This window comes from Borostomias antarcticus (assembly GCF_949987555.1).
Source record: "Borostomias antarcticus genome assembly, chromosome: 14".
NCBI classification, from domain to species: domain Eukaryota; kingdom Metazoa; phylum Chordata; class Actinopteri; order Stomiiformes; family Stomiidae; genus Borostomias; species Borostomias antarcticus.
In genome coordinates this window covers 7471193-7496174 of record NC_140247.1, presented here as the reverse complement: position 1 = coordinate 7496174, position 24982 = coordinate 7471193, and the positions used below count along the sequence as shown (strand labels likewise).

The 24982-nt window shown below is 48.8% G+C and overlaps 1 protein-coding gene across 1 annotated transcript; it reads left to right on the top strand.

The window, feature by feature from the left end:
* The first annotated feature begins 121 nt into the window (after positions 1–121).
* Positions 122–23917, top strand: polr1a (RNA polymerase I subunit A). Its single transcript, XM_084448858.1, has 34 exons — positions 122–257; positions 350–554; positions 858–1007; positions 1166–1270; positions 1423–1508; positions 1683–1783; positions 1923–2003; positions 2219–2321; positions 2578–2743; positions 3439–3612; positions 4251–4373; positions 4515–4742; positions 4886–5140; positions 6896–7087; positions 7324–7473; positions 7631–7814; positions 8242–8324; positions 8644–8802; positions 9101–9199; positions 9281–9433; positions 9572–9654; positions 10097–10262; positions 12426–12647; positions 13323–13540; positions 15342–15509; positions 15676–15811; positions 16099–16256; positions 18955–19081; positions 19266–19376; positions 19482–19754; positions 21389–21589; positions 21698–21815; positions 22292–22456; positions 22780–23917. Exons 1-34 carry the CDS (start codon positions 184–186, stop codon positions 22878–22880), a joined length of 5118 nt encoding a protein of 1705 aa, XP_084304984.1. The 5' UTR covers positions 122–183; the 3' UTR covers positions 22881–23917.
* Positions 23918–24982: the final 1065 nt, after the last annotated feature.

Sequence of the window (24982 nt, the reverse complement as noted above, 5' to 3'; positions counted from 1 at the left end):
TCAGTGAAAGTACAGGGAAAGAAAGTGCTTTGCGTTTCATTTGTAATTCTCCCGACCCATGTAATGGTCTCTTCCGTCCACAGCCCCACGTGTGCTAGAGTTCTCACTTCCTCGTGCGTGCGGATTATACTGCTGCGATGTTTTCTGTAATTAATCTGTAGATATAGATATTTCTCCAAAATTATGTTCGGAAAAGAAGTCCCATGGCATCGGCTAGAGGGGATGTCGTTCGGCATGTACTCTGCGGACGAGATCAGGTGAGCAGAGCTTGTGCTGAATCAACAACAACAACATGCCTCTACATGGATGACGTTACTGAGTTTTCTCCTATGTCATGTTCTTTCCTCAGAAAATTGAGTGTCAAGAACATCACCAACTTCAGGTTCCTGGATAATGTCGGTAACGTGGCCCCCAACGGGCTGTACGACCTGTCTCTGGGGCCGGCGGACTCTAAGGAGGTGTGCTCCACCTGCATGCAGGACTTCTACAACTGCCCTGGCCACCTGGGCCACGTTGAGCTGCCCCTGCCCGTCTACAACCCACTGTTTTTCGATGTAAGTTAACAGCCAGCGCCCCAGCCCCACATCTCATACATTGTTAATCATTCCAGCCCGTTCTGGATTAGCCTGGGGCATCGCCATCCTGATCAGAAGCCAGGCTAGTTGTGGACTGCTCTCACTGAAAACTTAAACACAGTGTGGTTACACACAGTAAGGTCTGGTTACTTCTCCTGCTCAGAATACAATGTAGTAATTGATCATCCCTTACCGTCTCCCTTATATCCTCTCTCTCTCTCTCTCCTCCTCCTCCTCGCCTCCCCTTCTCCACCTCCCCTTCTTCTCCGCTTCCTCCTGTAGAAACTCTACCTGTTGGTGCGAGGCTCATGTCTGAACTGCCACATGCTGGCATGTCCCAGAGCTGCCCTCCAGCTACTGCTGCACCAGCTCAAGCTGCTGGACATCGGTGCTCTTCAGGAGGTCTACGAGCTGGAGCACCTCCTCAACCAGGTGAGCTAGGAACATCTCCTCAACCAGGTGAGCTAGGAGCAGGTCCTCTACCAGGTGAGGTAGGACCAGGTCCTTAACCAGGTGAGGGACATCATTTAGTTTGCCTCTAATATCTGGTCTCCCCCCCCCCCCCCCCACCTCCTCTCCTGTGTGTGTAGTTCCTGGAGTTGAATTCCCACGCGTCTGGCGATGAGATCCAAGCTGTTCTGGAAGAGTTCTGTGTCCATGTTATCAGCCAGAAGACTGGTCAGCAGTGCTCACCTGTAAGGACTCACTAAGGAGTTTCTGTGTGTGTGTGTGTGTGCGCCCGCCCTTTTTTGTGTTGCATGTGTGTCGCATGAAAACTGTGTTTGTCTCTTGTGTCCTAATGTCCCATCGTTGTCCTCCGGTCTCTCTCCCTGTCTCCCTGCTCCAGGTCAAGCACCTCTGTGAAAAGAGAAGCAGCTTGATCACAGAGTTCTGGAGGGTCCACATGACCTCCAAGAAGTGTCCTCACTGCAGGTAGGGTGGGGAGGGGGAGTTGTAACACATCAGCACAACTACATACATGTACTGCTATTCACCACAGCACCAAACACCACACACTGACGGTGAATGACATTGTATCATAGCTGTATTAGCTGCGTCCAGCCATTGTCCTGCTCAGCTTTCTGTGTGATCCCATGGTTCCTCCAGGAACCCCAAGTCCCAGGTGCGCAGAGAGCACAACAGCAAGCTGATCGTCATGCTGCCGGCCGGCCCGTACAAGGACGGCGTCGAAAAGGAGATCACCCCAGGTAACCATGGCTACCCGGACCGGATAGCCCCCCCTGTCTGTGGCTATAGAAGAAACCTAACATGTAGAAATGTGGTATAATTGTAAACACTGTTCCAACCCCCCCCCCATCCTGTCCTATCCTCTCAACCCCCCTCTAGAGGACTCCACGGAACGGAAGAGAGGCTACCTGACGCCCAGCACCACCAGAGACCACATCACCAAGCTCTGGGAGAAGGAAGGTAGGAGGAACCCTGGCTGAATGTAGAGGCTGAGCTTAGCTGACTGTAGAGGCTGGACTAGCTGACTGTAGAGGCTGGACTAGCTGACTGTAGAGGCTGAGCACGCTGGGGGTAGAAGCTGGGATAGCTGGCTCCAATCGACCCTTTTGGTGCTCTGTATGTTCATGGTGTCTGTCTCTCTCTTCTCTCTCTCTGTCTCTCTGTCTCTCTCTCAGGGTTCTTCCTGAAGTGTCTGTTCTCTGGGCTGGAGGAGGGCTCAGCTGTGGGCTGCTACCCCAACCTCTTCTTCCTGGAGCTGCTAGTCGTCCCTCCCTGCAGGTCAGACACACACACACACACACACACACACACACACACACACACACACACACACACACACACACACCACACGACACATGGGCTTACATTCCCAGGGCTGTTTTTATAGTAGATGCCTGATCTCACTGACATGCTCCGGACACTTAGCATTCCCTCCAGACCACTCTCTCTCTCTGGTCTCTCCAGGTACACTCCAGACCACTCTCTCTTTCTGCTCTCTCCAGTTATTGTCTAAACCCCTCCCTCTCCCCCCCAGGTACCGTCCAATCAACCGCCTGGGAGACCAGATGTTCACCAACGGCCAGACGGTCAACATGCAGGCGGTGATGAAGGACTGCATGGTCATCCAGAAGCTGTTGGCCATGATCGCTGGGGAGAAGCTGAAGGAGGCAGAAGGAAACACTGGGAAGGAGGGAGAGGAGGTAGGAGAGGACAGGAGGGAGAGGAGAGGAGGGAGGAGAGAGTAGGGAGAGGAGGGAGGAGAGAGTAGGGAGAGGAGGGAGGAGAGAGTATGGAGAGGAGGTAGGAGAGAGGAGTACACACTGGGAAGGAGGGAGAGGAGAGGAGGGAGGAGAGAGTAGGGAGAGGAGGGAGGAGAGAGTATGGAGAGGAGGTAGGAGAGAGGAGTACACACTGGGAAGGAGGGAGAGGAGAGGAGGGAGGAGAGAGTAGGGAGAGGAGGGAGGAGAGAGTATGGAGAGGAGGTAGGAGAGAGGAGTACATACTGGGAAGGAGGGAGAGGAGAGGAGGGAGGAGAGAGTAGGGAGAGGAGGGAGGAGAGAGGAGTACACACTGGGAAGGAGGGAGAGGAGAGGAGGGAGGAGAGAGTAGGGAGAGGAGGGAGGAGAGAGTATGGAGAGGAGGTAGGAGAGAGGAGTACATACTGGGAAGGAGGGAGAGGAGAGGAGGGAGGAGAGAGTAGGGAGAGGAGGTAGGAGAGAGGAGTACATACTGGGAAGGAGGGAGAGGAGGTCAGAGAGAGGAGTGGAGGCAGTACAGGGGTTTAGATGTATCGGCTGGTGATGGAGGAGAAGGGTCTGGAGATATTCTGTATCTGCTGCTTTCTAGGTTACTGCCCCCCCCCCCCCCTCACTGCAGATGCCCCTTCTCTCTCCAGGTCATCACAGCTGACCCCTCCCAGACAGACCAGGCCTTCCTTGCCGGCCTCCCGGGTCTGACCTTGACAGACAAGCTGTACAACGTGTGGATCAGGCTGCAGAGCCATGTCAACATCGTGTTCGACAGCGACATGGACAAGCTGATGACAGAGAAGTACCCCGGCATACGACAGGTGTGGTTCAGTATATAGCACACGCTCCAGGGTTTCTCCCGGCTCAGAATGGGTCTTTGGGGGGTGATGCGTACACAATTTTGGGGGGAAACCTCTGTTTTATGCCGAGTAGCCTACCAGCATATATAGGCCTATATTTGCTGTCGTTCTGACTGACCTCACTTTTCACAATTGCGGGAAATCTCCCGACATGACACAAAATGGATATGAAGACAAAATGTTTAAGATACTGATAACCCGTTAACTGTTAATTACCTTGATTTCTAGTTGTCCGACAATCCAAGAAAGAGGGATGGGTTGCACTTGAAAGAAGCTATCAAACACATTTGGAGAGGATTTGAATTGCTATTTTTATTCTCAATCTTTACCATTTTGGCACTGGTGATTTTCCTTTGGCTCTGGCTAAAATAACTTTGGGAGGGCGGCAAAAAAATCCTCTATGCAGGAAAAACCCAGCGCTCTAACCATGGAGGTGCCTCCTCCACCAACTTCTCACCTCTCATTCAGTCTGTGTGCGGGAATCTCACCGTGGATAGAATGGAACCCTACTCTGCTCTGCTGAGCTGCGGCGTCCTCTGTTCGTGTCGCTCTAAGTCTGGGTATTTTCTCTCCTCTCTCCCACACGTTCCCTCGCTCAGATCCTGGAGAAGAAGGACGGACTGTTCCGGAAGCACATGATGGGTAAACGCGTGGACTACGCCGCCCGCTCCGTCATCTGCCCCGACATGTACATCGGCACCAACGAGATCGGCATCCCCATGGTACGGCTTGTCAGGCGTATTGAAGCTCTGATATCTCTGGCGGTTCAGGAAGGAGCCAGCTAGTAGCCACATATACCACTCAAGGCCTGACTCGCCAGGCTCAGCCGGCCCGGTAACGCCGTCTTGTTCCTGGCTCCGCAGGTGTTTGCCACCAAGCTGACCTACCCCCAGCCGGTCACGCCCTGGAACGTGAACGAGCTGCGGCAGGCGGTTCTGAACGGGCCCAACGTGCACCCGGGCGCCTCCATGGTGATCAATGAGGACGGCAGCCGGACCATCCTCAGCAGCTCCAGCCTCAGCCAGAGGGAGGCCATCGCCAAGCAGCTGCTCACCCCCGGCACCGGGCAGCACAAGATGCCCATGAAGATAGTAAGACACGCACATACACACACACACACACACACACACACACACACACACACACACACACACACACACACACACACACAGACACACAGACACACAAACACACACACAGACTCTGAACTCTAACCCCTGACCCCTCTGCCCAGGTGAACCGGCACATTAAGAACGGGGACGTGCTGCTGCTGAACCGCCAGCCCACGCTGCACCGGCCGTCCATCCAGGCGCACAGCGCCCGCGTGCTGCCGGGGGAGAAGGTGCTGCGGCTGCACTACGCCAACTGCAAGGCCTACAACGCCGACTTCGACGGAGACGAGATGAACGCCCACTTCCCCCAGAGCGAGCTGGGCCGCGCCGAGGCCTACACCCTGGTCAGCACCGACCAGCAGTACCTGGTGCCCAAGGTAGGCTAACCCTGACCTCTAACCCTTAACCTTCAACCCTGGTCAGCACCGACCAGCAGTACCTGGTGCCTAATGTAGGCTAACCCAGATCCTTGACCTCTAACCCTTAACCTACAACCCTGGTCAGTACCGACTAGCAGTACCTGGTGCCTAATGTAGGCTAACCCAGATCCTTGACCTCTAACCCTTAACCTACAACCCTGGTCAGTACCGACTAGCAGTACCTGGTGCCTAAGGTAGGCTAACCCAGATCCTTGACCTCTAACCCTTAACCTACAACCCTGGTCAGTACCGACTAGCAGTACCTGGTGCCTAATGTAGTCTAACCCAGATCCTTGACCTCTAACCCTTAACCTACAACCCTGGTCAGTACCGACTAGCAGTACCTGGTGCCTAATGTAGTCTAACCCTGACCCCTGTTCTAGACCTACACGCTGTTCAGCACTGAACCTGGTGACTAAGGAATGCAATTTAGGCTTCTTCATTGAAGGTGCATGTTTTAGCCCCAGCTAATTTTCCCACACCAAGGTCATGGAAAGATAGTGAATGATAAGAGTAAGGAATCAGTCAAGTATTCAGTGAAGTAAAACAAATAGCTTTTGATATTAGACATTCCTGCTTTTCCCTCGCGTGGTTATGGCTGCTCATAGGTCTGTGTCTTCGTGTAGTCAGGTGCAGCGATACAATAATGGCAAACCTGTTTGTAGTCCTGTCATTTGGTGCACTTTTTATTTTCAATGGTGTAAAAAAGTGAAAAAGGTAAATTCCTGTTAAAGTAATGGGATTACAAGTGCCTTAATATTTCAGCTAGTCAAAACACCACCACAAGATGGCACTATGACTCTGTTACATTGGGCTGGGCTCAGGTTAGATAAAGTGGGACTTACTGCAATTCAATTACAGTTGGATTTTATTTGTACAAAAAAAGCTCTGTACTGGCCAGTTACCTGGAGAACTTTTACAATTATTTTGAGATTTGTTTGAGTGAGAGATGGTCCTGTAACCTGGTGCAATTTGGAGAAAATATTGGTTATTTAATAGTCATTGTTTTATTATGAACATATAATTAAATTTCAGTTTTCTGGTAAAGAAAGGTTACAAAATGCTTGTGTATGCTCCCCTGGACAGCACCAACCAGCAGTACCTGGTACCTGAGTTAGTCTAACCCAGACCCTGACCTCTAACCCTTAACCTACACCCTGGTCAGCACCAACCAGTACCTAGTACCTGGTACCTGAGGCAGAGTAACCTAGACCCCTGACCTCTAACCCTTAACCTACACCCTGGTCAGCACCAACCAGTACCTGGTACCTGAGTTAGTCTAACCCAGACCCTGACCTCACCCTTAACCTACACCCTGGTCAGCACCAACCAGCAGTACCTGGTACCTGAGGCAGACTAACCTAGACCCCTGACCTCTAACCCTTAACCTACACCCTGGTCAGCACCAACCAGTACCTAGTACCTGAGGCAGACTAACCTAGACCCCTGACCTCTAACCCTTAACCTACACCCTGGTCAGCACCAACCAGTACCTAGTACCTGAGGCAGACTAACCGTGACCTCAGCACCAACCGGTTGTACCTTTCACCCAAGATAGATGTCCAAACGTCCAGTCTCATGTCTCAGTAAGCATGTTCAATCAAAGTCCCTTCATGAGAGTCGAATCATGCCGATATTTCCTCACCCTCATCTTCCGTCTTGTCTTTCTGTCGGTGTCTGACTCTCCGTCCGTCCGTCTGTCTGCTGTTCCAGGACGGAAAGCCCCTGGCGGGTCTGATCCAGGACCACATGGTGTCAGGCACCAAGATGACCCTCAGGGGCTGCTTCTTCTCCAGAGACCAGTACACCGAGCTGGTCTACAGGGGCCTGACGGATAAGGTGGGCAGGGTCAAGCTCCTCCCCCCCGCCATCATCAAACCACACCGCCTCTGGACCGGCAAACAGGTACGGCGGCTGCAGGGGGACACTCTTACAAACAGTCACATGGTATATGGCATACATCGTAGTCTGCACACACATGCAGATACACCTATTCAACCCTACTGTCTGTGTGTCTGTGTGTCTGTGTGTGTGTGTGTGTGTCTGTGTGTGTCTCTGTGTGTGTGTCTGTGTCTCTCTGTGTGTGTGTGTGTGTGCGTGTGTGTGTGTGTGTGTGCGTGTGCGTGCGTGTGTGTGTCCAGGTGGTGTCTACCCTGCTGCTAAATGTAATCCCAGAGAAGGCCCTTCCTCTGAACCTGACTGGCAGGGCTAAGATCCCCTCCAAGGCCTGGATCAAGACCCCGCCACGCCCCGTTCCTGGATACAGACCTGACAGCATGTGTGACTCTCAGGTAGTAACACAAAAACACACGCTCAGCCATTCTGAACACACACCCATCTGGGCTCCAGTCAAACACACTCAACTGCTACAACAATTACTTGGAAATCTTTGGTCTCACCAGAAAATGTTTCACATATATATCTATTGTGTGTGTGTGTGTGTGTTAGGTGCTGTTCCGGCAGGGGGAGCTCCTGATGGGGGTCCTGGATAAGGCTCACTATGGCAGCTCAGCCTACGGCCTGGTCCACTGCTGCTACGAGCTGTATGGAGGAGGGACCAGCGGAAAACTGCTCAGCTGTCTGGCCAGGCTCTTCACCGCGTACCTGCAGCTCTACAGGGGCTTCACTCTGGGTACCACACACACACTCACACACACACACACACACACACACACGCACACACACACACGCACACCTACACACACACACACACACGCACACACACACACGCACACACACACATACGCACACACACACACACACACATGCACATATGCACACACACACACCATCAGATAACACAAACAGACACAAACCCACATCATCAGAAAACACACACTCTGAACAAAGAACACAAACACAGACACACTCCACAAGAAGGACAAACAAATACATTCACCATTATAAGATTAGATAACACACACAAACCCGTACACTCCATCAGATAACACCCACCACACACACACACCATCAAATAACACAAACACGCTCCATGAGAAAGACAAACACACACACACCTCTTCACAGATTGTGTGTATGTGTGTGTGTGTGTGAGACAGGAGTGGAAGACATCTTGGTAAAGCCCGGAGCCAACAAACGGAGGAAGAAGATCATCAAGGAGTCAGTGAAGTGTGGCACCAAGGTAACATATCAGACTGCCGGCACTTCATTGAGTTCAGTGTGATTCAGTCTCTATCAGACTCTGCTGGCCTGAACACACGGCAAATAAACCCACTTCATTGAGTTTCTGATGTGATTCAGTCTCTATCGGACTCTGCTGGCCTGAACACACGGCAAATAAACCCACTTCATTGGGCTTCTGATGTGATTCAGTCGCTATCAGACTCTACTGGCCTGAACACACGGCAAATAAACCCACTTCATTGGGCTTTGTTCTTGGAACACCAGCTGTAGGGAGAAGAGTGAAATGAGTGTTTTTGATGTTTGTTGTTGTTCCCCAGGCCCTACAGGCAGCGTTCAACCTGGCGAAGGAGGTAGGGGAGGACGAGGCGCGCGGACGCTGGCAGGACGCCCACCTCAACCCCGACCAGAGAGACTTCAACATGGTTGACCTAAAGTTCAAGGAGGTGGCCAATCAGATCAACAACGACATCAACAAGGTTGGCGCTGTTGTCTGATAGGTTCAACTCCCGCTTCTGTTGTCAAGTACTCTGGTTGCTTGCCATGGCGTCAGCTGTGTGTGTGTGTGTGTCTGGTTGCCATATGGCGTCAGCTTTGTCTATCTGTGTGTGTCCGGTTACCATGGTGACAGCCGTGCGTCTGGTTTTCCGTCGTGAGAGGTATTGTGTGTGTTCGTTTCCTGTGGTGACAACTGTGTGTGTGTGTGTGTGTGCATGTGTGCGCGTGTGTGTGTGTGTTTGTGTGTGTGTGTGCGTGTGTGTGTGTGTGTGTTGGCAGGTGGTGATGCCGCTGGGACTGCACTGCTCCTTCCCCGACAACAATCTGCAGCTCATGGTCCAGTCTGGAGCTAAAGGCTCTACCGTCAACACCATGCAGGTACACACACACACACACACACACACAGGTAAACGCACACCTGTCCCTGTTGACCCCTGACCCCGAGCTCCTGTGTTGCAGATCTCCTGTCTGCTGGGGCAGATTGAGCTGGAGGGCCGCCGTCCTCCGCTGATGCCTTCTGGGAAGTCGCTGCCGTGCTTCCAGCCGTACGAGAGCTCGCCGCGCTCCGGGGGCTTCGTGTCGGGACGCTTCCTCACTGGCATCAAACCCTCGGTATGAGACATAGACAGACAGACAGGCGCACACACACACACACACACACACACATGCTGTACAACAGCACGGCTCTGGTTCTATGGTTCTGGCTCAACCCGTCTCCGTCTGGTATCTGAAGCTGCTCTGTGTGCGCAGGAGTTCTTCTTCCACTGCATGGCGGGCCGCGAGGGCCTGGTGGACACGGCCGTCAAGACCAGCCGATCTGGATACCTGCAGAGGTCAGCCTGGACACCCTCTCCTCTCCTCTGACACTGACCTCTTTTATGTCACTATGTTGACGTACGCCATTTTTCTTTCTTGTATTCAGTGCACTTGTATGTGTCTGATTGGACTATGTTGTTTTCAATGTTCCCACTGTAAAGCACTCTGTGCACTCGAACTACGAAGGGTGCTATATACATTTAATTTGACTTACTTACTTTACTTCCTCCCCGTCCTCTACGCCTCACCCCTCTTCTCCTCCGCGTGTTGTGTTATAAGGCACCTACTGTAGAACGAGTTAGTTGTTAGTGTAGTTGGACCTGACGGTGATCTCTCACTTCACCTCCTCCCCTCCCCCTCTCGTCTCGTCTCCTCCCCCTCTCCTCTCCCCTCCTCTCCTCCCCGTCTCGTCTCGTCTCCTCCCCCTCTCCTCTCGTCTCCTCGTCCCCCTCTCCGCAGGTGTGTGATCAAGCACCTGGAGGGCCTGGTGGTGCAGTATGATCTGACGGTCCGAGACAGTGATGGCAGCGTGGTCCAGTTCCTCTATGGTGAAGATGGACTGGACATCCCAAAGACACCGTTCCTCCAGCGAAGACAATTCCCCTTCCTCCAGGACAATTACGAGGTGCACCCGCGCACACACACACACACACACACACCCATACACATACTCTCACTCTCTCTCTCTCACACACGCACACACACACACACTCACACTCTCACTCACTCACAAACATGCAAACACACCCATTCTCACATGCACACACACCCTTTCTCTCACACACACACACACACACACACCCATACACATACTCTCACTCTCTCTCTCTCTCACACACGCACACACACACTCACTCTCACTCACTCACAAACATGCAAACACACCCATTCTCACATGCACACACACCCTTTCTCTCACACACACACACACTCTTACCCCCCCCTCACACACACACTGGCCCTCATTTACTAAGCGATCTTACGACAGAAAACTGGGCGCACGATCATTTCCACACCAAGTTCGGCATTTATCAATTTGGATGTGAGCGGACACCGCGATCAAATCTCACATCAAGTCTCAGACCGTGTACGCAAGTTTCAGACTGATTCTGGCTGGCTTCTCAGCCACATAGGCCTGTTCATCACTTTAAAATAAGTAGCCTAACCTATGGCAAATTATGATATTTTGTTAAGGCCTTGTCACACATCCCTAAAATAAATGGGTAGCCTATTTTCCAATTGTTTTCAATTGACGGGGTAACCATGTTTTTGGTCAAAGAATAATTTTGCTTTCATTTTGAGATAGCCGTGGGCCTAGGCTATACTTCTTAGACTATAGCCTACAACTGTCCGAGGAGAGAGGAGCTAGCCTTTAAACCTAACCTACCAGACTCGATCACGCAAATCGGAGAATACTGAAATTATAATCTGACTGGCATCTAAGACTCTGCGTAGTCAGCAGTCCAAAAATGAAGACTATGGCAAAATATTACATGTTCTAAAGGCCTCGACAATATGGCATATATCGTTACATAAATAGGTATTTACAGTGTAAATAAGTGTTTGCCATTAATGCCTTTTGTTGCTTCGGGCCTTAAATAAAGTTCACTTACATTTTGAGATGGCCTACTTGTTAGGCTAGGCTACTGGTGACGGTCAGCAGCATCATTCTGGCCTGTGTGGTTCTGCACAATATTGCGCAGGACAACGGAGTTCTTCTTCATCTGGGGCTATCCGAAGGAGACAGGACCTCATCAGTCTTTTAAATGTAGGCTAATACTCATGTTTGGCTGCAAGCGGTTCCATTCAAGAAAGTCAGACAATGCACAACATTCAAATAGCCCATTTTATTTCTGAGATTTCATTAATCTCGTTCAAGCCCTCTCAGGGTAACACGCTTTTGGGTGGCGAGATTCAAATCAGACCATTTTTTCTTCACCTTCATGTAAAACGATTGGGACATGAGCAATCATGATACTATATTATACAGGCCATAGCCTACTGTCATGGAAAGATGTAGGATAAATTAAAAATGCACACTTCTGTTGGAGTTTGATTGGCCACAGAAACGCTGTTCACCGCAGCAGTGATTTCTCTCCATACCGCATTTTTCCTGCTTCCTTTGATGCCACTTTTGAGGCTACCAAACAGCACCAGCTGGTTAGACTGCACTTGAGAGGTTAAAACCTCTATTTCAGCCTCAGAGAAGTTTCTCTTTTTGGTCGTATTCCGCTTGTCCATGTTGTGAACTCTAGGGGCGAGGCCTCTGAACCCAGAATATATAGGGGCGTGATATTCTAATTATGATAGATTACAAATGCCGCCACATTTATCAACGCCCGATCATTCGTACGATGGGATTGGTGGCATACGATTGTTTGATAGATCACACGTGGGCGCAGTCCTACCATCATTTGTGGGATGGAATGTGTGATGGAATGTGCGCCAGTTTGATGAATGAGGGCCACTCTCTTTCTCTCTCACTCACAAATATATAAACACACACACACACACACACACACACACGCACACACACACACACACACACACACTTTCTCTCACACAATATACACTCTCTTACTCTCTCTCTCTCTCACACACACACACACACACACACTTTCTCTCACACATATACACACTCTTTCTCTCTCTCTGTCTCTCACACACACACACACACACACACACACACACACACACACACACACACACACACACACTTCCTTCTTGCAGGACAGTTAAGTTACCATTATGTTAGCTAGTGTGTGTGACCCATGTGGGCATCCTGCAGGTGATCAGGAAGGCCAACTGTCTGGACGAGGTTCTGGCACGCCTGGACCCGCAGGCAGCCGCCCGGCACTTTCACACCATCCAGCGATGGCGGTCTAAGAGGCAGGGGGGCGAGGCTCGGCAGGGCGCCTTCCTGCTCTTCTCCCAGAAGAAGCTGGCCAAGCTGAAAGCCAGCGAGGGGGGGGGCAACTTGGCAGGCGGCCGGGAAAGCGCCACTCTGCAGGTACGCACACACACACACACGCACACACGCACACATGCACACACACACATACACACACTCACAGCCCGACAGACAGCAGGGACAACGCCACTCTGCAGGGACACACTGTCTCCCAGCAGACCCAGTAGAGGATCCTGCTCAGCCCTCCAACTAAAGGGTTAATTCTTCAGCCCACAGGGTTGCACCATCACAGGGACTCTGAGGAAATGACTTGGGCTGCGGTCGAGAATATTTGTCTAGCTATTAACCACCTACTTATCTATGCCTTCACCACTTCCTCCATAATTTCACTGATGGTTCCATCGGCTGGGAAGTCTTGGTGCTTTTGGCCGGTCAGCTGGACGGTGAAGCCTAACTGGGCATTGCCCTGCCTGGCTCCCCCGTGAATGGGGAGCTCAAGTGCCAGTTTCCTGTTCTTGTGAGTTATCTCTTCCTGTCTTATCTGGAGCCCTGGTGCTACCAACGCTCGCGGTGGTCTTGATCTGTGCCGAGACCCCTCGTGCTGACCGCCGTCCTCAGCATGCCGTCTGGCTTCGCAACGTGCCCCAAGGGGTGTACCTCGGAGTGAGGGAGATTCCTCAAGCGCCCCTGGTTTGACCTCGGGGATCTTCATTCTATTGAAACCACACACACACACGTATACACTCTGTTCTGAGCTGTCCCCATTCTGTGTAGCTGGTGGACCGCTGGCGTTCTTTGGACCAGGCCAGCGTGTGTAAATACAGCAGGAAGACGAGCAGCTGTCCGGAGCCCTCTCTCTCTGAGCTGCGGCCGGACCTCTGCTTCGGCTCCGTCTCCGAGACCTTCCACACCATCGTAGAGGACTACCTACAGGAAGTAGTCACCTCCGGACAGGAAGCAGCTCCTCGCTCACAGCACCTGGATGCTGACAGGTAAAAAAAAAAAAATCAAATTAAGCATCATTAAAACCATGTTTGATTACCTACCGCGCTTTGAAATCACGGTAAATACTGTCCATCGTCAACGTGGATTTGTTGTTTTGCGAGAATGGAGGAAGGCAAAGCTGCAGAGATTTTTCCACCTTCTTAGAGGACTAAGTCTGAATTTAACTTACATGTGGGGACTTTGGAATGGATGTGAATGGATGTGATGGATTGTTCTACTGCTGTAGTCATGGCAGTGTTTAGTTTCACTTTCATTTTTGCATTGAAAGAGGAGAGGCATACTATTCCATGGAGGAAAAAGTGTGTGTGTGTGTGTGTGTATGTGTGTGTGTGTGTGTGTGTGTGTGTGTGTGTGTGTGTGTGTGTGTGTGTGTGTGTGAGTGAATTATTGAAAAAGAATGATAATGACTTCAATGTATCAGTACTTTTCAAACATTTTTAATACTTATAATATTAATATTTGATAATACTGATAACCATGGTCATTTTAGTCACTATAATTGTGATATGAAAGTTCACACCGTTACATCCCTAAATATAACACTGCTCTGCTCTACTTTACTGTGCTCTGCTCTACTCTGCTCTACTTTACTGTGCTCTGCTCTGCTCTACACTACTCTGCTCTACTTTACTGTGCTCTGCTCTGCTCTACTCTGCTCTACTTTACTGTGCTCTGCTCTACTCTGCTCTACTTTACTGTGCTCTGCTCTGCTCTACTCTGCTCTACTTTACTGTGCTCTGCTCTACTCTACTCTGCTCTACTTTACTGTGCTCTGCTCTGCTCTGCTCTACTTTACTGTGCTCTGCTCTGCTCTACTCTACTCTGCTCTACTTTACTGTGCTCTACTCTGCTCTACTGCCCAGAGTACAGTAAGTGCCTGTCAATAAATCTGAATAGTATTTGTCAAAGCACAATCAAATCACATGTCAAATAGCTGCTGTCCCTCATATCTGTGCGCATGGTGGATGTTTGTGCGCCGCCTGCTTGTGATAACAAAAGAAAATGTCAAGGAGCGACACAGCCTTATTCAAATACAGGCAAAACCTAGTACACTACGCCACTGTTTGGTTTTGATTAGTTTTGTTTTAACTGGTTTGCTGAGGTAGTTTATTATAGCGTTACTTCTCTTAGGGTCACTGCTCAGTCAGCCTGTTTGTCACACGGTTACAGATTCACACTGGGGAAATAGAGCGCTATTTTTACTCTAGCTATTTTTGCAAATTTGCTGTGCCACTATTTCAACTCAGAAGACGCAGACGTGACGATGCTTGTTTGACCGGGAGGAGATTATACACCCATTAGCTGAGCTCATGTAAAGCAGCCCCAGCCAGTCCGAGCTATGCCCAGCCACGTACAGTAGGGAATGAGGATGAGAAATTATATTTTAATTTATTTAAAAATTATAGTTTTACACTTTCTGATCGTTTTTCAGTTTCTAACAGATTGCTGAGTGATCCCCAGTTAAGGGGTGGTTGTTCAGACAGTTCCATAGGCTGTTAAAATAAAAAAAATAAAAAAAGTACAGTATGATGATGAAGCATTATAACTCATAATTAATTAAATGTCAATAATGATATATATATATATCACTAGTCTAATGTCTTGAAAGCACAGCAATTGCAATGCCAATTAGCCCTAATATTAGGCTACTATAAAAAAATGTCCCCTAATTTTAGATGACATCCTTTTAAGCCACACCCACTTCCAGTTTATATCTGAATACAGATTGTTTTGTGGGTTGAACGGATACAGATATTGGCGTCTTAATGAATGTGTAATCCCTCCCAGACTGCGCAAGCTGCTCCATCTGAAGTGGCAACGTTCACTGTGCGACCCTGGGGAGGCGGTGGGTCTGCTCGCTGCCCAGAGCATCGGGGAGCCCTCCACACAGATGACCCTCAACACCTTCCACTTCGCTGGGCGTGGAGAGATGAACGTCACCCTGGGGATCCCAAGGTAGGATACACACACACACACACACTCTCACTCATTCACTCACTCATGCACAAACACACAAATGCACACACATGTGCACACACACTAACAATCATACTCACACTCAAACTCACACACACACTCACCATGCAGGTACACACTACACCCCGTGTCTCTGTTCTTCCAGGCTTAGAGAGATCCTGATGATCGCCAGCTCCAGTATCAAGACCCCCATGATGAGGGTTCCTGTGTTGAACACCAAGAAGGCCCTGAAGAGGGTGAAGACCCTGAGGAAGCAGCTCACCCGAGTCTGTCTGGCTGAGGTAAGAACCTTAACCGTAACCCCAACCCTGAGGTAAGAACCTTAAACCTAGCCCTAACCCTGAGGTAAGAACCTTAACCGTAACCCCAACCCTGAGGTAAGAAAAGGAAACATGAGCAGCACTCTCCAACCCTTCTTTATCTCAGAAGACATCACTGATGTTCTAACCCTCCTCCTGTAGTGATCACCTATGTTGTCAAGAAAACTAAACCGTCACCTGTTTAAACGGCTCTAGTAAAGGGTTTCAGTTCTGGTTCTAGGTCTGTGTGTGTGTGTGTGTGTTCTCAGGTTCTCCACAAGGTGGATGTTCTGGAGACATTGCGCGTGCAGTCTTTTGGACACAAGTTCCGTGTTTTCAAGATCAGATTCCACTTCTTGCCCCCTCAGCGTTACCAAGATGACAAGTTTCTGTCACCTCAACAGATACTCCACTTCATGGAGGCCAGGTGTGTATGTCTGTGTGTGTGTGTGTGTGTGTGTGTGTGTGTGTGTGTTGTGACGAGTCGGCACCCCATGTAGCCTCTGTCACTAGCCAGCCGTAAGCCCGCACGTTTTCTCTTTTCCTTCGGAAAGAAAAATCTCTTTCATTTTCGCACGTTCTCAACCCGTCCGGATCAGTTTCCTCTAATTGTCCAGTCAGTGCTTACCTGCCGATCTCGGTTCCGCCTACCTCCGGTAATCAATGACAGATATAGCCAGCTGGTTTACTCCAGGAGAAGCGCGCAGTTCAAGCCGAACACGGAAGCGAGGGGACTACTAGCCCGAGTCACGCTGTAGCCTAGAGCCTACTAAACCACCGATTTGGTAAACGAAACGTTTTCGCTTGTATATTAAAACCCTGTGAAACGGTGGACGTCCGGGATTGTATACTACTTGTTGTGGATTACAAATGGTCTCGCATCAGAACGAGAGCTATGAGGAAAAGCAGTTTGCCGGTGGACCTCGGAGGAATGACTGACTGACCTGAGTTGACTTACTGTTCTAACCGGTATTGACTGTGAACCGAACTTTGGAACTGAAAGGGGGACAATTCTGAACTGTTGTATGCAGGCTGTTGAATTGAGGAACTGCATGGGAACAATTCTGAACTGTTGTGTACGGAGCTGTTGAATTGAGGAACTGAACGGACAATGATTCTGAACTGTTGCGCGCGGTGCATGGATGAACCGATTGACTGAATATATTGTGTGCTGGAAAATGTTGTTTATGAAGGGGCGCTGATTACTTTTGAATATATGATTTATTATTGCAACTTCAAATTTTGTGTCCATCCTTATTAATTTACTGACAGTGACTTAGAGGGTTATTGGGTTGTCTGAAGGGTTCATGAGAGGAATGACTTATGTTCGGATACATGCATCCTTTGTACTTTGACTTGACCAACATATAATTGTCAGGCCTGACCTGACTGGCACCCCAGGTTTTTCCGAGTCAAACTGTTACTGTGTGTGTGTGTGTGTGTGTGTGTGTGTGTGTGTATATATATATACTGTATGTATCTCTGTGTGTCTGTCTATATGTGGGTGTCTGTATCAGTGTTGTAGTACTTGAATTCAGGACTTGAGGCCTGATGTTCAGGACTTATGACATGACTTGGACTTGGACTTGGACTCAAGCATTGACTGCATCCGGACTCGGAATTTCAAGACAAGGCCTCTCGAAGTCTATTTTCCCCCCTCTGTTTACAATATCAGTTAGTATCAGCTCTCTATTTCGATGGGTTTGTTTCAAACAAGTGTCATCATATCATAGCATCTCATGATCTTATGACATCACCTTTTTTATTTGAATGTCAGGTCTTTGACTGTGCCAGAGCGGCGCACTGGAGCCCATCTTGGAACTTGACTCAAAAGAGGAAGAAGAGACCAATAACATAAAACCCAAAAAGTCTAGAAAGTTTAACTTTTGTGAAAAGTGGAGATACCATGAGAACGCCGTTTCTAGAGGATGCTTGAGTAGCCTATGAGTGAGGCAATGAGTTGCTCCCGTCTATCGCCAGCATACTAAATTTAAAAAGCCATCTATGAAGTTGGAGAGCATTTGGTGTTAGTCTAGGGCCTGGCTTAGATATGTATTCACTTAATTTAGGAGAGAATATCTCAACTGTTATAGACTAATATGACCCTAAGGAACAACATGGGATGTGTTGGAAATTCTCTATCTGGAACAAAAAAAACAAACAAATTGACCATGGGGAGACACTATACAGGTCAAGAGGGTTATTTATTCTCCCTTAAAGATATCCTTTTGAATTTCTACCAGTTTAATCTTCACATTAAGATAAATATTTTTTGTATTACACTTTGTCAAAGGTTTATGATATGTCATGCTGTGAACTTATGCTATGGTGCAGTGAGGTAGTTCTAGTGGGATTGGATTTCCTATTTTCTCTTCCATCACCCCATAAGCATGGCCATTCTGAACATTGAAAATGAAAATCTATAGCTCCAAGTCCAACGGCTTAGAAGATAGAGCTAACTTCTGATAAAAGGGTGTGTGGTCAGTTTAAAAAGGGCGTGGTCATTTTTGGGTTGTTCGTCCCAGAGATTTTGCCGCACATCCCAAATTGTTCCATGGGGTCATATTAGTCTATAACAGTTGATCCATTGTTTAGATATTTGGTACCAAAATATATGCAAATTGACACATATTTAACAAGATATTGTCTAATGTAAATATATAAACCTTTTTTAAGACTACAATTAAGTGTAATTCTCTTAATGTGAAGGTTAAACTGATATAAATCCATGAGGATGTCTGTATATTATACAGTACAATACAGTAGGTTTTTTCTCAATGAAATGTACTGATATATAAATACTATTTATAATTTTGGCAGGTATACTTCGATCGGTCATTTTTAAGCGGAGCAGCCACTTCTATACATGATATGTCAGTTTGTATAGTAGAGGGCAGTAAAGATTGCTCATAAACCGCTTACTTCACCACCTGGGTGTGATTGTTTTCATCTACCAGTCATGTGGCAGGTGAGCCAAAAAGTTAATTTCAGACACTGCTCCTCTGCTCTATCCTATCCCCTCTCCTTTCCTCCTCTCTCCTGCCCTCTCCTCTTCTCTCCTCCTGTCCTCTCCCCTCCTCTCCCCTGCCCTTCCTCCCTCTGTTCTCCTCTCTCCTCCTTTCCAGGTTCTTCCGTCTCCTGCTGGATGCAATTAAGAAGCGCAATGCCAAGCTGGCCTCCATCAACGCCGTGGAAACACGCAAGGCCACGTCCAGAGACAAAGACCAGGATGTAGCCGCCGCCGCCAGACTGGTGGGTGGCTCTCTCTCGCACAGACACACACACACACACAGGCACACAGTGTGGAGTTCCTCCAGGCTTTGTCAGACTGCTCACCTGTCTTTCTGTCTGTCTGTCTGCCTGTCTGTCTGTCCATCTATCTTTGTGTCCGTCTACCTTTCTGTCTGTATTGTCTGTATGTGTCTTGGCTGGGAAGGAGGGCGGAGAGGGGGATGGAGAGGAGGAGAGCAGGATCGTGGATGACGAGGGAAACGAAGGAGACGCTGATGCCACCGACGCGAAGCGGAAAGAGAAACAGCAGGAGGAGGTACACACACACACACACACACATTTCTACCAATGTCCTCTACTGTACTGCTGTTTGTAAACTGATGAAGACAGACAGTAACTGTGTGTGTGTGTTTGTCTTCAGGTGGACTATGAGAGTGAGGAAGGGGAAGAGGGAGAGGAGCAGCCTGAGGAGAGGGAAGAGCAGGGGGAGGAGCCATCACCCCCAGAGGAGGAGCCGACTCCTGCCCATGCCCCTGCAGAGGGAGGAGGAGGAGTAAGAGCCGCAGCTAGAGCAAAGCGGAAGAGCTCCAGGGGAGCTGCTGCAGCGGACACCATGAGGGTGAATGCTGTCCTGGACAGCAGCACCTGCATAGAGGACTACACCTATGATAGCCAGAATGGACTCTGGTGTGAGGTGGGTCTGTCCATCGGTGTTTGTAGGTCTATCTTCCTGTCCGCCTGCCTGTCTGTATATACACTATATTGCCAAACGTATTCACTCACCCATCCAAATAATTGAATTCAGGTGTTCCAATCACTTCCATGGCCACAGGTGTATACAATCAAGCACCTAGGCTTGCAGACTGCTTCTACAAACATTTGTGAAAGAATGGGTCGCTCTCAGGAGCTCAGTGAATTCCAGCGTGGTACTGTGATAGGATGCCACCTGTGCAACAAGTCCAGTCGTGAAATTTCCTCGCTACAAAATATTCCACAGTCAACTGTCAGTGGTATTATAACAAAGTGGAAGCGATTGGGAACAACAGCAACTCAGCCACAAAGTGGTAGGCCGCGTAAAATGACAGAGCGGGGTCAGCGGATGCTGAGGCGCATAGTGCGCAGAGGTCACCAACTTCCTGCAGAGTCAATCGCTACAGACCTCCAAACTTCATATGGCCTTCAGATTAGCTCAAGAACAGTGCGTAGAGAGCTTCATGGAATGGGTTTCCATGGCCGAGCAGCTGCATCCAAGCCATACATCACCAAGTGCAATGCAAAGCGTCGGATGCAGTGGTGTTAAGCACGCCGCCACTGGACTCTAGAGCAGTGGAGACGCGTTCTCTGGAGTGACGAATCACGCTTCTCTATCTGTCAATCTGATGGACGAGTCTGGGTTTGGCGGTTGCCAGGAGAATGGTACTTGTCTGATGCATTGTGCCAAGTGTGAAGTTTGGTGGAGGGGGGATTATGGTGTGGGATTGTTTTTCAGGAGCTGGGCTTGGCCCCTTAGTTCCAGTGAAAGGAACTCTGAATGCTTCAGCATACCAAGTGATTCTGGACAATTCCATGCTCCCAACTTTGTGGGAACAGTTTGGGGATGGCCCCTTCCTGTTCCAACATGACTGCGCACCAGTGCACAAAGCAAGGTCCATAAAGACATGGATTAGCGAGTCCTAACCTCAACCCGATAGAACACCTTTGGGATGAATTAGAGCGGAGACTGCGAGTCAGGCCTTCTCGTCCAACATCAGTGTCTGACCTCACAAATGCGCTTCTGGAAGAATGGTCAAAAATTCCCCAAAACACACTCCTAAACCTTGTGGAAAGCCTTCCCAGAAGAGTTGAAGCTGTTATAGCTGCAAAGGGTGGGCTGATGTCATATTAAACCCTATGGATTAAGAATGGGATGTCACTTAACTTCATATGCGTGTAAAGGCAGATGAGCGAATACTTTTGGCAATATAGTGTATGTATTTAAAGGTGCAGTGTGTGATTTGTGGTGGTATCTAGTGGTGAGGCTGCAGATTGCAACCGACTGAATACAATTACATGGTGCAAAATGGCGGCCTTCATGGAAGGACCCACTCCCTATGTAGATATAAAGGGCGGTAACAAAAAAAGAATGATTCTTATTTTCATGGGATTATACACCGAAACATACTTATGAATATTTAATTTCTGTCAAGTCTACACAATTCTGCCACAAAATCTTACACCCTGCACCTTTAAGAATAATCATTCAGGCCTTCTCTGACTAACCAGGGTTAGGTCTCTGATCAGGTGTGTCAGTAGAGAAAAGCTTATAAGCTTTGTCCTCTGTGTTTCTAGGTAACGGTGGTATTGCCGGTCACCAAGGTGCACTTTGACCTCACCTCGCTGGTGGTGGCGCTAGCCCAGAACGCCGTCGTCATGGAGACCAAGGGCATCACCAGGTGTCTGCTGAGTGAGGTCACCACACGGGAGGGCGTCAAGGAGACGTTGCTCAACACGGAGGGCATCAACATGCACGAGCTCTTCAACCACAGCGACGTGGGTCTCACACACACACACACACACATGCCCACATGCACAAACTCACACACAGGCGTCCTCATGCTCCACATCTGCATGTTTTGACTGGTGCTCTCCCTATCCCAGATTCTAGATGTGAAGCGGCTGTACTCTAACGAGGTGCACGCCATGGCCAACACCTACGGCATCGAGGTGGCCCTGCGCGTCATCGAAAAGGAGATAAAGGATGTCTTCGCTGTCTATGGTAACCTAGTCTGACTCAACGGATGTAGGTTTTGGCAATAAACCTTGTCATTCGTTGTCACACTGCCCAATCAGTGGCGACGCAAATTAATCAGATTCAGCCGAGAGATTCTCTCGGCACCATTCAGATTCGATCCAGACTATTTTGCAAGAGCACCGTAGCTGCGTCCGGGGCTGACTCCACCCAAGACGACTGTGATACTGCGTTTTTTCCCCCCTATTGCAGAATGGTAATATGTCCAGCCAGACCTGTCTCCGGGGCTGCCACAGTGTAAACAAAGAGATGGGTCTGGCTATGCGAGACTAATGGTAACCTAGAAACACTGAAATACAGTGTCAAATACTTCTCAGTGTCAACATTAAAGCTTTGGCAATTGGCATTCTGTCCCGGTATACAGATTTTTTTATTGATTAGTTAACCAGGTACTGTGTATACACATATGTAGGTGTTTAATACTAGGTCCTGTATGTGTTCAGGTATCGAGGTGGACCCCAGACACCTGTCCCTTGTGGCTGACTACATGTGCTTTGAGGGTGTCTACAAACCTCTCAACCGCTTCGCCATCCAGTCCAACTCCTCCCCTCTGCAGCAGATGACCTTTGAGACCAGCTTCAAGTTCCTGAAGCAGGCCACCATGCTAGGTGAGGGCAGCACTGGTGCCTCACGCCCAAAACACACCTTCATGTCCTCTCTGTCTGCCTGGAGGTCACCACTGGTCCGGCGTGATAGGATGGGTTGCAGCAGGCTAGCCACTACATGGCTGTACCCGGCCACATCATGTTAGATCCGTGTTGCTGGGAGTGTGGGAACAGGGCAAAAGACTCTTAAAAAGGTGTCTTAATGAATAGTGCTGTTGTTTAGGGAAGTCATGCTCTCCAGTGAATGACTGCTCGCTGAAGAGTGTGTGTGTGTGTGTGTGTCTGTGTGTGTGTGTGTGTGTGTGTGTGTGTGTGTCATCCCCCAGGCTCTCATGACAAGCTGTGCTCCCCATCAGCCTGCCTGGTGGTGGGGAAGGTGGTGAAAGGAGGAACTGGAATCTTCGACCTCAAACAGCCACTGCAATAACCTGTTTAAAGGACTATGCTCGTTTTTGACAACCTGGACCTTATTTACGACATATTATAAGAAGTTTGACTCACCCAGATCACTTTTGTGTTGTTCGGAGGCCGGTAGAAGAAATTTAAAATCCAGCGCGAGCCAGTATATCCATGTAATGGCGGCGCACGGGGCAAAGGGAATGCAGCTTCTCAAAATCCATTTTCGGCCGCTAAACGGTTGTTTTCATCAATCAGATTGCATGAATCGACAGTTGATATTCCTCTACGCGAGCCATTCTTTCGGTTTTCAAATACTTGGTCTGTAGCCACTGTAATATGATCTTTAAAAGCCTCTCCCCCACTTGCTCCAGCACGCATGCGCACAGGCCAGCGCGCAGCCTGCTATTCTCCGGCTCACATTCTCTGCGCTACGATCGTAGTTGGTGCCGAGAATATTGTCGTCGTCATTCGTCAGCAACAATCCGATCGTAGCGCAGAGAATGTGAGGGAGCATAGCCAGTGTAAAGATCATATTACAGTGGCTACAGACCACGTATTTGAAAACCGAAAGAATGGCTCGCGTAGAGGAATATCAACTGTCGATTCATGCAATGTGATTGATGAAAACAACCGTTTAGCTGCCGAAAATGGATTTTTAGAAGCTGCATTCCCTTTGCCCCGTGCGCCGCCATTACATGGATATACTGGCTCGCGCTGGATTTTAAATTTCTTCTACAGGCCTCCGAACAACACAAAAGTGATCTGGGTGAGTCAAACTTCTTATAATATGTCGTAAATAAGGTCCAGGTTGTCAAAAACGAGCATAGTCCTTTAATCCAGCGGGTGCCCATACCAACCATAATATAGCCCACTGAACACACCACACCAATGTTATATGTCAAGCATACCACACCCAGCAGTCATTTTTTGTGTGTATTTAAAACATATTTTGGGTTAAGCTTTGTCTTTTTGACAACTACTGTCATTTACTTTATTAAATCGTTTGATGTTATTCCCTGTTGTGCTTAATTCACAGTGGTTTAGCATTCATTTTGCAGGCCAGTGAAAGGGATTTGGCGTACAACCCGAATGGTTGATGCTAGAATGGACGGGCCGGAGGGAGAGGGGGAGGGAACACCGTGACGCATGGATCCAGAAGGTCTTTCCTCTGGACTGGACCTCCGTCTGAGTGGTCCTTGTGGTTGGTTTGGTCTGGGTCTGTTTTTCCTGTGTATGAACAGATCAGAGAGCTTTGGTTAGTCCCACCCCCCCATGATCATAGAGTCTCTTATAGCCTGAATGTAGCCCCCCTCTTAGGTTTAAACCTGGGGAAGGAGTGAGTCTCATACAGTGATGCCCTCAATTGGGCTGAAGTCCATAGTTTGTGGGGTGTGGTACTTATGGCCATACGATGGTGGGGTCTCTGTTGCTGTTCTGTCTTCCTGGGAAAATAATAATAGTTATTTTTACATATAACAAAAAAAATCTGGGCATGTTCTACATTTTGGGTGGTAAAATAACCCATTTGCAAATGTGCAGATGGCGCACGAAGCAATTCTGTTTTTGACTTTTACATTATAACCTGCGGAGAAAGGATCCTCATGTTATGTTGATAAAATAGAATTGTGTAAATATATACATATTGAATATGTGGGAGTGTGTTGGAGGCATACTGTAACGTCACATGTTGCATCGTGAGAATTTCATTACGCTATTATGATTATAGACATGTTTGGTGCAATCAATTAAAAGACCCAACATATTGTTGTTATACATAATATTACACACATCAGGATCAATAATGGGAATTGTAACGCGTGAACGTACAAAAATGCCTCTGCTAAATGCTAAAAAAGCACAGCAGAGGATGTACTTCCTGGGGCAGATGAAGAAATTCAACATGCCAAAGACAATGACGGTCCTCTTCTCCACCTCCATCATCAAGTCCTGGAGGGCCTTAGGGAGCCATGCCCGCCCCCAAAAGTGCTAGGCCTAAGGGGGAGTATTTTATCGTTCTGTCATTCCTCTTCGTGGTACTCGGCCATTGTTGTCATATAATGGCTCTGTAGTTTATTTGGTGTATCCCAAAAGCTTGGTTGTTTCGGCCAAAATATTGCCCTCTTATTCGCT